Source organism: Antedon mediterranea, chromosome 11, assembly GCF_964355755.1.
Source record: "Antedon mediterranea chromosome 11, ecAntMedi1.1, whole genome shotgun sequence".
Taxonomy (NCBI): Eukaryota; Metazoa; Echinodermata; class Crinoidea; order Comatulida; family Antedonidae; genus Antedon; species Antedon mediterranea.
Window position 1 is genome coordinate 13,721,580 of NC_092680.1, and position 15,942 is coordinate 13,737,521.

Here is a 15,942-nt window from a genome sequence, read left to right on the forward strand (position 1 = left end):
ATAACCCATTTTATTATATAAGCATCTATTTTTATAATCTATCTCTAATGTACAATAACCCATTTTATTATATAAGCATCTATTTTTATAATCTATCTCTAATGTACAATAATCCATTTTATTATATAAGCATCTATTTTTATAATCTATCTCTAATGTACAATAACCCATTTTATTATATAAGCATCTATTTTTATAATCTATCTCTAATGTACAATAACCCATTTTATTATATAAGCATCTATTTTTATAATCTATCTCTAATGTACAATAACCCATTTTATTATATAAGCATCTATTTTTATAATCTATCTCCAATGTACAATAACCCATTTTATTATATAAGTATCTATTTTTATAATCTATCTCTCTATCTTTATGTAGTGTTGACGTGGGTTTGGTTAAGCACATCTTTTGATGACAATTTTTTAACTTTTGCTTTACCTAACTGCCCCGTTAAACTTTTTTGTTTCTGATTGTCGAAAGATTTAAAAAAAAAAATAAAATAATTGGACTGACTTGTCAAGTCTAGATATGGAATTGTAACACTAACAGTGATGTTTGGATGTATTTTTTAACAAAGTATAGAGTACTGGTTTGGCCACACTCCCGATAGTTGTTATAACATCTGAGAAGAGAATTTAAAGTAAGAGAAATTTGGTAAACAAAGAAAATCATGTAAATTGGGGCACTGGATTTTAGAATACATAAAAATAGTAGAAGGAACTACTTTTTTTTCAATTCAATTCAATTCAAGAAACATTTATTGACCATATTTTAGCATAACATTAACAATGGTTAGCATATAATATATATAGTCGAGAGACTACAAAAGGCCCGATGGGCCTGTCACTGTAGTCTCTCTTTACATTATACAAGTATACATACAAATACTAATAATAATAATACAACACTTCAGCTAATCTTAATTAGCCGTTATGTACATTATATCAGTATAAAAAAATTAAAAAAAGAATACAGTATCTTAATTAATTAGGTAACCATCTGAGGTATACTTTAATAAAAGATATTCTTTAATGGACCTTTTTAAACTTTTGCCATGCTTATGCACCATGCTTGGAATTTTATTACAGAAATAATTCCAAAGTTTAGGTCCATTTATATGAATAAAGTGTTGGCCGCAAGTTAGTCTTGAGAAAGGTACATTCATTGCATATTTGTGTCTAAGATTGTGATAATTGTTGTCATGCTTACTAAAAATGTTATAACATTATCCATGAAGCCTATAACATTTAGTTTATGGATGTCGTGAATATTAACTATTTTTCGTTTTTTAAACAGAGGTTCAGACGACACTCTCATGTTTGAATGAGTTATTATTCTGGCAGCTCTTTTCTGGAGCTTCCATAATGTTTCCAGTGTACTATTGTATGTGTTTCCCCATACAAGATTGCCATATTGGAAATGGGGTAATATTAAGGTGTTGTATAAGTTGGTTAAAAATCTCTAACTTTCACTAGTATTCCAGTAGCCCTGGCTACTTTTCTACTGGTAAGTTTCATATGTTGCTTCCAGCAGAGGTTTTCATTGATTACAACACCTAAAAACGTAACATTTTCTTTTTGTTCTAGTAAAATATTGTTCATTTTTATACACACTTTGTTTGGGTTTACACATTTTTGTGGAGCTCTAAATACAACATAATTTGTTTTACAAATGTTCAACAAGAGCTTATTGGCTTTAAACCACATGTTTATTTTCTCAAGTTCAATATTGATTATACTTGACAATATAGACCGGCAGCCCAGAGACATTTGGTTAGATGAGCTAGGTACCAATATCTGACTATTTGAGTGTGTTGGGGGTCACTTGAAGTGAATGAAAATGGGAGTCTGCCGGGTACCCCCTGCTGCGTCTAGACCTGGGGGACCCCGAAACGTGCTAAAAAATCGGCACAGGTTAGATGAGAGAGATACCATATAATTTTACTACCATGGGATGCCCATTGGCATCCTTATAACAGTATCACAAACGACAGACTTTTTCTCTGCTGCAAAAGGCCCGCCAGACCCCCCGAGGGAGGGCCTAAAATGGGGTTAGCATAGATGAGTGAGGTACCACTCAAAATCAATTCCAAACGAACAAGTTGTGTTCATACAATACTAAATGGATAACAACAGACTAATTGTCTGCTGCACCGCAAGTGCCAGACACCCTAAAGTTAGACTAGAGGCCCCCCTTCCCCCAACTAACCCAGCTTAGATATTGTAGATACCACCAGCAACAAATGTTATATGATTTAGCAATAGCACATGTAGGCAATACCAAATGACCTATAATTACAGACTATCTGAACACTGCCCTGGCCCTGGCAGACCCCTCTAAAGTTAGACTAGAGACCCTCTTTCCCCAACTAGCCCAGCTTAGATATTGTAGATACCACCAGCAACCAATGTTATATGATTTAGCACATTGTAAGCAATCACCAAATGACCTATTACAAACTATCTGTACACTGCCTTGGCCCTGGCAGACCCCTCTAAAGTTCGACTAGAGACTCCATTCCCCCAACTGGCCTAGCTTAGATATTGTAGATACCACCAGCAACCAATGTTATAATTATGATTTAGCACATTGTAAGCAATACCAAATGACCTATAACAGACTATCTGTACACTGCCTTGGCACTGACAGACCCCTCTAAAATTCCCCCATTTACCCAAAGTATATAGCCTACCTTAGATATTGTCGATACCACCAGCAGCAAAAAAAAAACACCCAAAACAATATATTTAATTGAATAAGGTTTAACTTTAATCGAACTAACACAAAACAATTGAAAATATATCACATCAATGACGATAAAATGACCATTACCATTTTAAAGGGAAAAATAGTTTAAGAGTTTCACTTCAAACTTATATAAGCCAAATATAAACAAGTACGGATTCGAGTAAATTTAGCATTCCTGCTAAGAATTGTGACGATCTGGAATTCCTTGTCTTTGAATGTCAAAGATACATTCGTCTGTAACTCTTGCAACCTATTTTAAGAGAAAGCTTAGTAATCACCTTAATCAAATTCAGGATTGTAGTAACTTAATCAAAAGTGATTTGATTAATTAATAGTTGGTAATTTTAAATGCTGTATATTATAATCTTAATCCTCTATATATATTTATATATATAAATCCAAAGGCAAATAACTGAAAAAATGACAATGCTGTGGGTATCAGCATAGAGATCTCTATGGTATCAGTGGCTGAATCTCAATGGAGATACAAAAAAAAAGTGAAAAGCTAAATCAAAAGGATAAAGTAAAACAGCCAGAAACGTTAGCAGAGCTTTCGGGCAACACTAGCCCTTCATCATTGCAAGTGAAGGATAAGAGCTGGCAAGTGCTGCCTGGGTGGACAGGAATAAAAGAAATACAACAAAAGGAGACAGGGTGGAGTCTGAATAAGAGTAGAAAACAAAGAAGGTAGCTTGGTAGAGATACAGTATAAACAATTTTGGAATGAAACTAAACACGGCCAACAGTCATAAGTCGCGTGCTAAAACGCATAGTGATACCGGACCGACAGACAGACCGACCGACCGCCGACATAGTGAACTATAGAGTCGCGTCCACGCGACTAAAAACAGCTTAAATGGTGGTTAATATTGAAACTTAAATTTAGGTAGACAATGGAATAATTTTACCAACCTGGGAGTATGTTTCTAATGTTAAGTACAAAAGGTTTTGTGGTTTTAAGTTGTAATTCCCAGTGGTTTTCCTTGTCTTTGCAAGTTTTGTCGCTCCATTTGACACATGGAATATTGCAATAACTCTGAAATTTGTTATCGAGTGACCAGATGAATTAAAATGTTCGGCTACAGGTTGAACAAGCTTTAATGTGTTGATAGCTGATCTGTGTTGTGTCATTCTCATACGGAGAGTGTTTTTTGTTTCTCCGACGTACTGTTTGCCACAAATATTACAGTATATGAGATAAATGACGTTTTTGGTTTGACAATTAATTGATTGCCTTATCCGAAAAATGCGGCCAGTTTGGTTACCCTTAAATTTTTCAGTAGAATCAACCAATGAACAAGTTTAGCAAGATTTGCCGCAAAGGTGACTGCCCAAATTTTGACTGTCATGAGAGTTAATTTCACTCTTACATTTGGATCTGACTAATATATCACGAAGGTTGGGAGGTCTACGAAATGCAATAATGGGTGGTTCCGGAAAAACAGTCCTGAGACGTTCTGTGAACTGTAGAATGGGCATATGTTTCTCAATAAATTAATAGCCCCGTAATGGAGGCAACCTAGGTTGATAGGTTTGTAATTTCTATTTCGGAGATGTCCGGTTAGTTCTTCGGTACGATTCTGAAAATCTAAATCTGAAGAACAGATACGTCTGATAGGTAATGCTTTACTGTTCGGTATGTTTTTAGTACAATGTTGGGGATGACAACTGCTAGGGAGCAGGTACATATTTTTATCAGTGGGTTTACGGAATAGGTCAGTTTTGAGAGTACCATTTTCTATGGTCACTATAGTGTCCACAAAATCAACGCTACTAGTGGATTTGGTAATTGTAAATCTTAGGATCGATGGAGTGTTTTTTTTTACCATCACAGATTTTGCCACCTTATCCGCAATTTCCGGGGTGGGTTCCGTTGTGAGTTTACGATATATAATGAAGCTGTCTTAAGGATTCCTCTTAATAAAATTTGATGTCCATAGCAACAGTGGCAGAACCTTTATCAGCGGGTTTAATGATGATATCATTACGCTGACGCAATTTGGCAATGGCCTGCCTCTCTTGTTTTGAGATTGTCACGTTTATCTGGACTCGGGACGTAGTTTTGTACATCCTCCTCAATAGCCTGGATAAATGTTTCTAAAGCTGGACAACGATTTTTAGGTGGATTCCAGGAACTTTTTGGTTTAAATTTGTTAACGTTGCCTTCATTTTGCGTGGTGCTGCTGTCTGAATTAGCAAAATATTCACGTAATCGTAATCTTCTAGAAAAAGACTCTATATCCAAAGATAGTTGTTGTGCGCCGACCTGCCTTGGTTTTGGGCAGAATTTAAGTCCTCGGGAAGGAAGTTTTTTCTCTCCTTCGGAAAGTCGACAATTAATTTCAACAACTGAATCAGAGGTGTGGCTCTGATTCTTGTTATATGTCCCAACGAACCTTCTGCAGGGTTTCCTAAAAGCCCTGAAGTCATCCGAAGGTAGAGTCATTTGTGTTGAAATGACCAAGTCTGCATGGTAGGCCAAATTTGTGATGTTCCCTTCGGGCCATTACCGTTGATTGTTTACGGCAGTCATTGGCGATAATCCTGAGTTTGTTTTGAAACTAGGATGCAGGAAGTTCTCTTTTCAACTTCTTAGTTCTAGGGTGAATTTCAACGTCAAACTCAGTGAGGATTTTGCGGCAATTGTCAATTTGGATCTCATTGAGATCTCTAATTTTGTTTAAATACCTTTTTTAATAGATACAGTACTACATATCTACATAAATAAAGTACATAAAAAAAAATTATATATATTTATAATTTTTTTTTTTTTTTTTTTTTCGATCGAGATACGGTATTGTTCAGTCTATCTGAAGATCGTTTAACGTGAAACACCGTGTAATAGACGTCCGTGTTCCATCTACTTTATAAAAATATATATTCGCTCTTGATTCCAATTGAGCACGTTTTCAGCCTCAACGCATCTATATAAGACTTGCACTGATGAAGGGCTAGTGTTGCGCGAAAGCTCTGCTAACTTTTCTGGCTGTTTACTTTATCGTTTTGATTTAGCTTTTCGCTTTTTTTTTGTATCTCCATTGAGATCCAGCCACTGATACCCACAGCATTGTCATTTTTCAGTAATTTGCCTTTGGATTTATAAATTTATATATATACATATGAATACAGGATTAAGATTATAATATACAGCATTTAAAATTACCCACTATTAATTAATCAAATCACTTTAGATTAAGTTACTACAATCCTGAATTTGATTAGGGTGATTACTAAGCTTTCTCTCAAAATATGTCCAAGAGTTACAGACGGATGTATCTTTGACATCCAAAGGCAAGGAATGCTAAATTTACCCGAATCCATACTTGTTATATATATTTGGCTATAAGTTTTAATTGAAACTCATAAACTATTTTCCCCTTTAGAATGGTAATGGTCATTTTATCGTCATTGATGTGATATATTTTCAATTGTTTTGTGTTAGTTCGATTAAAGTTAAACTTTATTCAATTAAACATGTTGTTTTGGGTGGTTATTTTTTTGCTGCTGGTGGTATCTACAATATCTAAGGTAGGCTATATACTTGGGGTAAATGGGGGAACTTTAGAGGGGTCTGCCAGTGCCAAGGCAGTGTACAGATAGTCTGTTATAGGTCATTTTGTATTGCTTACAATGTGCTAAATCATAATTATAACATTGGTTGCTGGTGGTATCAACAATATCTAAGCTAGGCCAGTTGGGGGAATGGAGTCTCTAGTCGAACTTTAGAGGGGTCTGCCAGGGTCAAGGCAGTGTACAGATAGTTTGTAATAGGTCATTTTGGTGATTGCTTACAATGTGTTAAATCATATAACATTGGTTGCTGGTGGTATCTACAATATCTAAGCTGGGCTAGTTGGGGAAAGAGGGTCTCTAGTCTAACTTTAGAGGGGTCTGCCAGGGCCAGGGCAGTGTTCAGATAGTCTGTAATTATAGGTCATTTGGTATTGCTTACAATGTGCTAAATCATATAACATTGGTTGCTGGTGGTATCTACAATATCTAAGCTGGGCTAGTTGGGGAAAGAGGGGTCTCTAGTCTAACTTTAGAGGGGTCTGCCAGGGCCAGGGCAGTGTTCAGATAGTCTGTAATAGGTCATTTGGTATTGCCTACATGTGCTAAATCATATAACATTGGTTGCTGGTGGTATCTACAATATCTAAGCTGGGTTAGTTGGGGGAAGGGGGGCCTCTAGTCTAACTTTAGGGTGTCTGGCACTTGCGGTGCAGCAGACAATTAGTTTGTTGTTATCCATTTAGTATTGTATGAACACAACTTGTTCGTTTGGAATTGATTTTGAGTGGTACCTCACTCATCTATGCTAACCCCATTTTAGGCCCTCCCTCTGGGGGTCTGGCGGGCCTTTTGCAGCAGAGAAAAAGTCTGTCGTTTGTGATACTGTTATAAGGATGCCAATGGGCATCCCATGGTGGTAAAATTAGGTGGTATCTCTCTCATCTAACCTGTGCCGATTTTTTAGCACGTTTCGGGGTTCCCCCGGTCTAGACGCAGCAGGGGGTACCCGGCAGACTCCCATTTTCATTCACTTCAAGTGACCCCCAACACACTCAAATAGTCAGATATTGGTACCTAGCTCATCTAACCAAATGTCTCTGGGCTGCCGGTCTAATACTTTGAGATCGTTGCCACATTTTATGCTTGTTGTATCATCTGCAAAGCAAATGACATTGAGCTCAGTACTTGCATTATATATGTCATTAACGTATAAAAGGAACAGTAATGGCCCTAATACCGAGCCTTGTGGGACTCCAATACCATTTTCCTGTATAATAGATGCTGTACCATTAATATAAACATATTGTTTGCGAGATTTCAGATAATTCTTAAACAGAGTCAACGCAATTACTCTAGTAGCTAGATCAACTTTCGTATGCACTTTGAGGTCCAGAGAATTTGACTTCAGAAATTGGTTTAGGGTGGTCAAACAATCATTTTTGGCTTGGTTACACATTTTGAAAATGTGGCGAAAGGTCAAAAGGTCAGGGTGAAAGGTCATAAGACCAAACGCCAATATGTCCTTAAATCTCAACAACCACTGGTCACAGCTTAGTAATTTTGGTCTCAAATTGATCAGAAGGTATACATTTATATTCAGTCTAATGGGACATTTTCGTTAAAAATGACCGGAAATGCCATTTCTGACCTTTGACCCACAACACAGGGCATGTATTTATCTCCGTAACTACTGGTCGTAGACACTTGAATTTGGTTTTAAATTGTTTGAAATATATATTTTGTTATTTGTTACACATTTGAAAAATGTTACAAAAGGTCAAAGAGTCAGGGTCAAGGGTTATATGAACAAATAAATAAAGGTACTTGTATCTCGGCAACCACTGGTCGCAGCAAGTCAATTTTGATCTCAAAATGTTCAGAAGGCATGCTTTCATATTCAATCTAATGGGACATTTTAGTCCAAAATTATCAGAAATGCCATTTCTGACCTTTGACCCACATATCATGGCATCTTCATATCTCTGTAAGTACTGGTCGTAGAAACTTAAATTTGGTATCAAATTGTTTGAAATATACATATTTACATTCATTGTAATAGAAAATGTGGTTAAAAGATGAACAGAAATACTATTACTAATGTTTCAAATAAAAAACATATTTATTATACCCCAAATAAAGATGCCTCCCCTCCCCCTAAAAACCCTTTTGAACAATAAATGCCCGGGGCGTTTAATCGGATACACATGGCAAGTTACTTCTAGCATTCTGAAAAGAACTGTTGAGCTTGACGTTTCTATCAAAATGTTCTCTACATAACTTATCCTTAGACAGTAATGTTATGCAATAACTGATACTTTAAATTCTTTCAATTTCAAGTACTAGTTATTGCTGTCCACAAGAACATTTTGATATAAACGTCAAGCTCAACAGTTCTTTTCAGAATGCTAGAAGTAACTTGCCATGTGTATCCGATTAAACGCCCTGGGCATTTATTGTTCAAAAGGGTTTTTAGGGGAGGGGAGGGGAGGCATCTTTATTTGGGGTATAATATGGTAACATGTATAATCAAATAAATACCACCTAGATGTAAAAAAATACAGCACAATTAATATCAAAAGATGATAAAATTATGTCAAAATGCTTGGCAAATTGTAGATTATGGTAGTTAAAATGTGTTGTGATACAATTATTTTGTAAATGCATGTGGCGGAGCTTTCATTCCACATGATGTTCTATTGGAGGGAATGGTGGCGTTTATTTGAGGGAGGCTTTTATTCAAAGAGGGTGTTAATTCGAATAAATACTCTAATTTTAATAATTATAATTCGCTTCTCAACTGATAAAAGGTACTTTACATGATTCGTTTTCTTCTTTATGCTTTTTAACGAAATGTTTCTGTCTTTTAGAATAAAAGTGACACTGTCATAGATAACATTAAATGGATCTTCTCCTCCAGGTGCCAGTTAATGATATAAAACAATGACATACAGTATCATTATCCTGACACGATTGCACTCACAATGGATCTTCATTCTATCATCTGTTTGTTTGTGACTACAAGTTGACAACAATCTTTTGCATATTTTTAAATGCCAATACATAGTTTCATTACTATTGTACAATATGTCCAGCTTTCCTGAAAACACACTTGTGTACTGTAGTACAGTGTTGTAGTATGATTTTATCATGATAACTTCTGATGCTTTTATTGTCAATGCATTCACTACCTAAAACATGTCAAAGTTTCTAGTCGTATTGATAATAAATCTCCAGAAACATATATTGTTTTATTATCTACACTGGGAGCAGACGTGTATAATATACACCGACAAAACTTATACATATTATGTATAAGTTTTGTCGGTAACATTTAAAAATATTATGCAACAGTGTTACGGAATAATGACAATGAATTGGTCTATTATAGTTGTCTCTGATACCTTTTAGTACATGATTGTACTTGCACCAGGATAGAATGAGGTTTAATCCAGTTATCATTCTTACGCCGGTATTCTTAAACCGGACTTTAGTCGTAGTTCGAAGTTCGACTTGGAAAAGTCGTAGTTCGAGCTATTACTTCAAATTCGATTCAAAAACGAAGTAGTCGAAGTTTGCAGTTCGACTTAATGAAGTCGAGCTTTTAGTCGAGTTGCACACGTCTGGGTAACAAAGGCTATACATTGGCCAATGACAAGAGAGTATTTGAGGAGCAGACGAAATTTTGCGCATTGATATCACTTTCCATTTCTTACAACACTTTTTACGCATCAGGACTATATACATGAAAAATAATTTTAATCGTTAATTATTAGAACAATATCAGTAATAATTTAACAGTGAAGTATATTTGATTAACAACAAATAAAATCTTAAAAATATATTTAGGAACCATGGCGGTACGGTAACTTTTATATTTTCTAGGCCCCCAACAAAGTATGATCGCCACGAACCATGCACTTCATAGCGTGACAAGAAAGCGCTAGGCCCCCTAAACATTCCATCGCGTGGTGAATTGCCGCATCTCCCATTGTCGCTATGGCGTGACGTAGCTCAAGTCGGACTTGCGCGAAGAAAATAATGTAATTTGTATACAGTTGTAAATAAAGATGATTTTCATTATTATAATTTATACCAATGTATATTTAATTAAGCTAATATAAATATAGATATTTCATTCTTCAATATCTGGCCAATATAACAACTCAATGACTGTTACGTTTTTTATAAACATCGTTTAAAAACCATTTAGTCGACCATTTAGTCTGCCCTCTCCAGGACTAAAAAAATCGATCAAAATCCGTCTCGGTTTAGTCGAGGTTGGCCTGATTTAGTCGGTGATTTAGTTGAAGTTCGGTTTATGAATTAAAATGACGTCATTTTTTTAGTTTTAGCTCGAACTACGACTAAAGTCCGGTTTAAGAATACGGGCGTTATTATATTAATTATTATTTTTTTTATCTGGGGTGTATTTATTTGATTATACATGTTACAATTATTACACCCAAACAAAATAAACGCCTTCCCTGAATAAATAAATGCCCGGGCCTTTTATTCGGGTAACTATGGTAAGTTACTTCTAGCATTCTTAACTGTTGAGCCTTGCTGCGACAAGTGGTTGCCGAGATACAAGTATCTATTTATATTTGTTCATATAACCCTTGACCCTGACCCTTTGACCTTTTGTAACATTTTTAAAAACGTGCAACAAATAAAATGTTTATTTCAAACAATTTAAGACCAAATTCAAGTGTCTACGATCAGTAGTTACGGAGATACATACATGCCCTGGGGTGTGGGTCAAAGGTCAGAAATGGCATTTCCGGTAATTTTTGACTAAAATGTCCCATTAGACTGAATATAAATGTATACCTTCTGATCAATTTGAGACCAAAATTACCTCTCTGTGACCAGTGGTTGTCGAGATTTAAGGACCTATTGGTGTTTAGTTTGATAACCTTTCACCCTGACCTTTTGACCTTTCGCCACATTTTCAAAATGTGTAACCAGGCCAATAATGATTGTTTGACCATCCTAAACCAATTTCTGAAGTCAAATTCTCTGGACCTCAAAGTGCATACGAAAGTTGATCTAGCTACTAGAGTAAATACCTCTGATGCCATAATGCGACAGTTTACTTATTAATATACTGTATTATGGTCGATAATATCGAACGCCTTTGATAGGTCCATAAATGTGGCGATTGCATATTGCTTCTTTTCGAAGGCGTCTAATAATGTATAAACCATGTCAATTATGGCATGTGAGGTTGAATGCTTAGTTCTAAAGCCATATTGGCGGTTGTTTAATATATTGAATTTAGATAAGTAATTGTATAATCGTTGGTATACTACTTTTTCAAATATTTTTGAAAAAATTGGTAATAAGGATATTGGACGATAATTAGAGGCTACATGGCGATGGAGACGACTTTCGCAATTTTCATTTTTTTGGGAATTATTCCAGTTTGGAGGGATTGGTTAAAAATATGTGTTAGAGGTTTCACAATGGTATATCCAATTTCCTTGATAACCTTTGGCGAAATACTATCACATCCGGGTGCTTTGTTACTATCAAGAGATCGGATAATACTCATTATCTCTTCTTCGTTCACAGGAAAGAAAAACAGCGAGTTGCGTTGCTGATTGGAGAGGTAATCAGAATATTGAGTCGTCGTAGACTCAATACTGTCACGAACCTCTCGACCGACATTAATAAAGTAATCATTTAAATGATTTGCCACAGCATCGCAACCCTCAACAGTTTCGCTGTCGTGTGAAAAATAAGATGGAATATTATTTTTACCTTTCCCTGGATTTTTGACGTCATTTATAACGTTCCACGTTTTTTTCACATTTCCATTTGTGTGGATAAAAACACTTTCATAATATAATTGTTTTGCTTTTTTACAAGTACGAGTGAAGGTTTTTTTAAATTGTGCATATACGAGTTTGGTTTTGGGTGTGGGATGTTTTATATACCTTTTATATAAGACATGCTTTCTTTTGCTGGATTTTAATAACCCAGAACTCATCCAAGGTTGTTTAAACTTTTTATAATTTTTTGGTTGTTTTACATTTTTTTTCTTTAAATTTTTATTATATAATTTTATAAAATTATCAAGAAAAATATTGTAAGCGTCATCGGTGTTCCTTATTTCATAGATGTCACCCCATTCAGCAAGACGCAAATCATTGTTGAGTTGCATTATGTTCCTGTCATTAATTAGGTATTTGTTATTTAAGAGAGTAATATTATTATTATTATTATTATTTTTGTCGTTATTTAACTGTTGTGTAGAATGAATGATCTGGTATATTGGTAAGTGGTCGGAGATGTCTGAAATAAGTATACCGGATGATATTTTTTCGGATAGAGTGTTAGAAAATATATTATCGATCAGCTTCAAACATCTTACTTTTAATTTTTGGAAAGAGTATGAAATATAAGTAGAAAAAAACAATAAATATCATACCTTCCATGCATTATGAATTTGAGCGAGAATCTTGCCAACATCGTAGAAAAGATCAAGTGAAATGTTCTTAACTGTCACCAACCTCTCTCCTGGAATGTATGTAAGCAGACGTACCATGTAATTCCCTTCCATCACAACTACTACAAAATCAACCATTTGAAGAGAACATACAGTATTATATATAGTTTTTGTATTTGTTACAAGAAAGCTCGTCTGAATAAATCACATTTTTTCCACTGTAAGTGCATTTATACTTACCATCATCATTAATATTTTGTAAATGTTGTAAGCTAAAATGTTGTCCATTAACATCCCTAAAAGGTACTGGTGCGGAAATTCCAGCTTCTTTTAACCGAAATAACAACTCAGATTGGGCATCGAATAATTTCTTATCTAATGATAACTGCGTATTTGAAATTTTAAACACAAATTCATTTCCATGTCTAGTAGAATTATTGTCAGTTTTTATGTAGAAGTTCAAATCTTCATAACTGTCAAATTTCTTTATGTCTATAACGTTCATGTTGTACAACCTCTTGATGATGTCTTTAGCATCATCTGCAGTTGTAAATGGAATGCTGTTAAGTCGTTCCTGCGAAGCATTTGCAAGAACATCATGTCCATTTGATATAGTAGTAGTTGTCATCCTAAAAATCCTGAAACTATAAATATATTTTTGACTTTAAAAATCACAATAATTTGAATGAAAAAAACCCTTTTTTTAATCCAACCCTATGACATTATAATATCTGTTGCAGCCTATAGGCCTACCTGTCTAGCATAGACTTGGCCTAGCTGTGGCTAATGTAATGTACCAGCATAAATGACATAGGTGACAAAAATGTGATTATGCAACTCATATTCCTAAAGAACTTCTGAATAAAGTACATAAATAACATTACATTTTAAAAAAAACAGAATTGACGATGACGTCACACACGTACCAGCACTCTATTTGCTGATTATGACGTAATGCAATTTTACCGTACCTTTAGCAAACGGAAGTTAGGATACGGTACCCTATCTTATTCTTCTTATTCTTATTCTTTTTATTGCCAAATATAAAATACATGAAAAACACGACATACAAAAAAAAAAACAATAGAACCAACTGAGTGAGCTGGCATGGTAATATATAATAATAACTATGACTTAAAGCCTGTGTTCCCCACTCACCCAGTTTCACAAGCAATGATTATACCATCTTAAAATATAATATATCAAAATTCTTTAGCCACGGCGTTTTTATAAACCTGAAATTAGACATTTAACTGAAAATGACCCAATAATGAATTCATGTAGTTATAGTGGATCACATCCGAAACGTCACCAGTCTGTTCTGGGTCAACTGTTGGCCAAATACAATCCACAAATTAATACACAAATGCACCTCTAGTACAGGAAAGATATGCTCAGAATCAGTAAAAGGTTGAAAAAATTTTAAAAATTTAAAAAAATTCCATTCGAAAAAATAGAGTAGTAAAGGAAAACTATGAAATATGGTTGACAAAATTGCAACAGAATTTTTTTCACCACAATGCATTTCTATAAGGTCTCTATATGAACATACTAAAAGTCTAGAAAAATCCAGGATGGGGAAATAGGTTTTTTTAAACAAAATGACCGCCAATGGCGAAAAATGTCTAAAAATCAACAAAAAACATATATTGTATATCTAATTACCACTTGATAGCAGTTTTTATAATGCTTTTTATATTTCTTTAGTGTCAAACATTTAAACTGCAATATACATATTAAGTTAAGTGCTATTTAGCAGCAAAAACACACATTTAAGTATCAAGATATCACCACGGTTATAATAATAGACAACGTAGTCCTATGCATTATAATGCAGGACTACGGTGTCTAATAAAACAGTTCATTTACATTTGTACTGTCACAACAATAGAATTATACAATCTTACAATCTATTAATCCATTCATTTTCATTGTCCAGTTATCATCCTCTGTCTATAGGTAGGAATTAAGCATGTGCTGATGCCGTGGTATTCGTCACAAACAGTGGTACTGGTGGTAAATTTGTCATCAATGGACACGCCATTTGTAACTTTCCATCCCCCAGTCTGTGGGTTGAAGAGTATTTTCTATCCACTGCTGTACCATGGTTAATATACAGTACACGCAGGGAATGACATTTTGCAGCATTTGTTGTTGGGGGGAATAGACTTTATTTCAAGTGCTGTTTTGCTTTTTGCTACTTCCTCCCAGAACGTATTCCTCCATACAGTATATAGCTACCAATGCCAATTCCTCTGATGCGATGGTTTCATTTTTTTGGAGATGTTTGGTTTTACAGAGTTTGTAATCATACTACTGCCCAAGTGTTATGACTTTTTCCTAAACCAAATTTACCTACGGCCCATAATTATAGCCATTAAACACAAGAGTTTACTTTGCCTTCACATATTACGTAACAAACATACATGGTACATAATAAATGTCTTGAAATGTTGCTGTTTCGGGCCAAGAGGTTTGATGTAGCAGTGCTCCCCCATTGATAACATACAGTGGGAAGTGAGATGAAGGTTTCTGAGTAGACTAGCAGTGTGTATGGAGTCAATGGAGTAAAAGAGGGCTTCAGGAAAAGTACAAGGTTCTTTTTCAACAAATGATGCATTGTGTATGACTGTCTCACATAGCCATCAATGATGAAATAGTATATGTGAGGGAATGTGCACTGCTTTATTGATGAATATGGTTGATTTTGACCCATGTGTAATAATATGTTCTTTCCTCTTAAATTAATATTCTGTCACGGTTGCTTCATTCATTGATTTATTACCGTATGTTCTCGATGGGGGAGCACTGTGAATGCATGTAAAGTCTTTCCTTGGTGTGAAGCTCTGTAAAAATTAATTTGCTTTTTATACATGGAATCCAGGGATGTGATACTACAACCCATCTATTTGGTATAGGAAAAGGTGTTGGTCTTAAAAATCATCACATCACAGTTGGAGTTGTATGTCAAATTCTGTAAACCAAACAGTTTCCAAAAAAAAAGAAAACATTGCATCAGGAATTTGGCATTGGTAGCTATATATGGAGGGAAGTCAATGGAGAATTTAGACAGCCTACTTTTCTTTGAGAAAGTTGCAAAAAGAAAATCTATTCCCTTGCTGCAAAATTTCATTTCGTGAGTCTTTATTACCAGGTATAGCAGTGGATGGGAAATACTCTTCAATCCACAGACTAGGGATGGAAAGTATTGATGACAAATTTAC

General features: G+C 34.9%; 1 protein-coding gene across 1 annotated transcript in view; it reads right to left on the reverse strand.

Annotated features, from left to right (window-relative positions):
• The window catches only part of LOC140062712 (hydroxylysine kinase-like), a 33,725-nt gene that overhangs the window by 10,143 nt on the left and 7,640 nt on the right, over positions 1-15,942 (reverse strand). Inside the window, exons 2-3 of the mRNA XM_072109024.1 lie at positions 12,959-13,362; positions 12,701-12,840 (exon numbers count right to left, since the gene is read on the reverse strand). Coding sequence (XP_071965125.1) covers positions 12,701-12,840; positions 12,959-13,362 — 544 coding nt within the window. The remainder of the gene's footprint in view (positions 1-12,700; positions 12,841-12,958; positions 13,363-15,942) is intronic.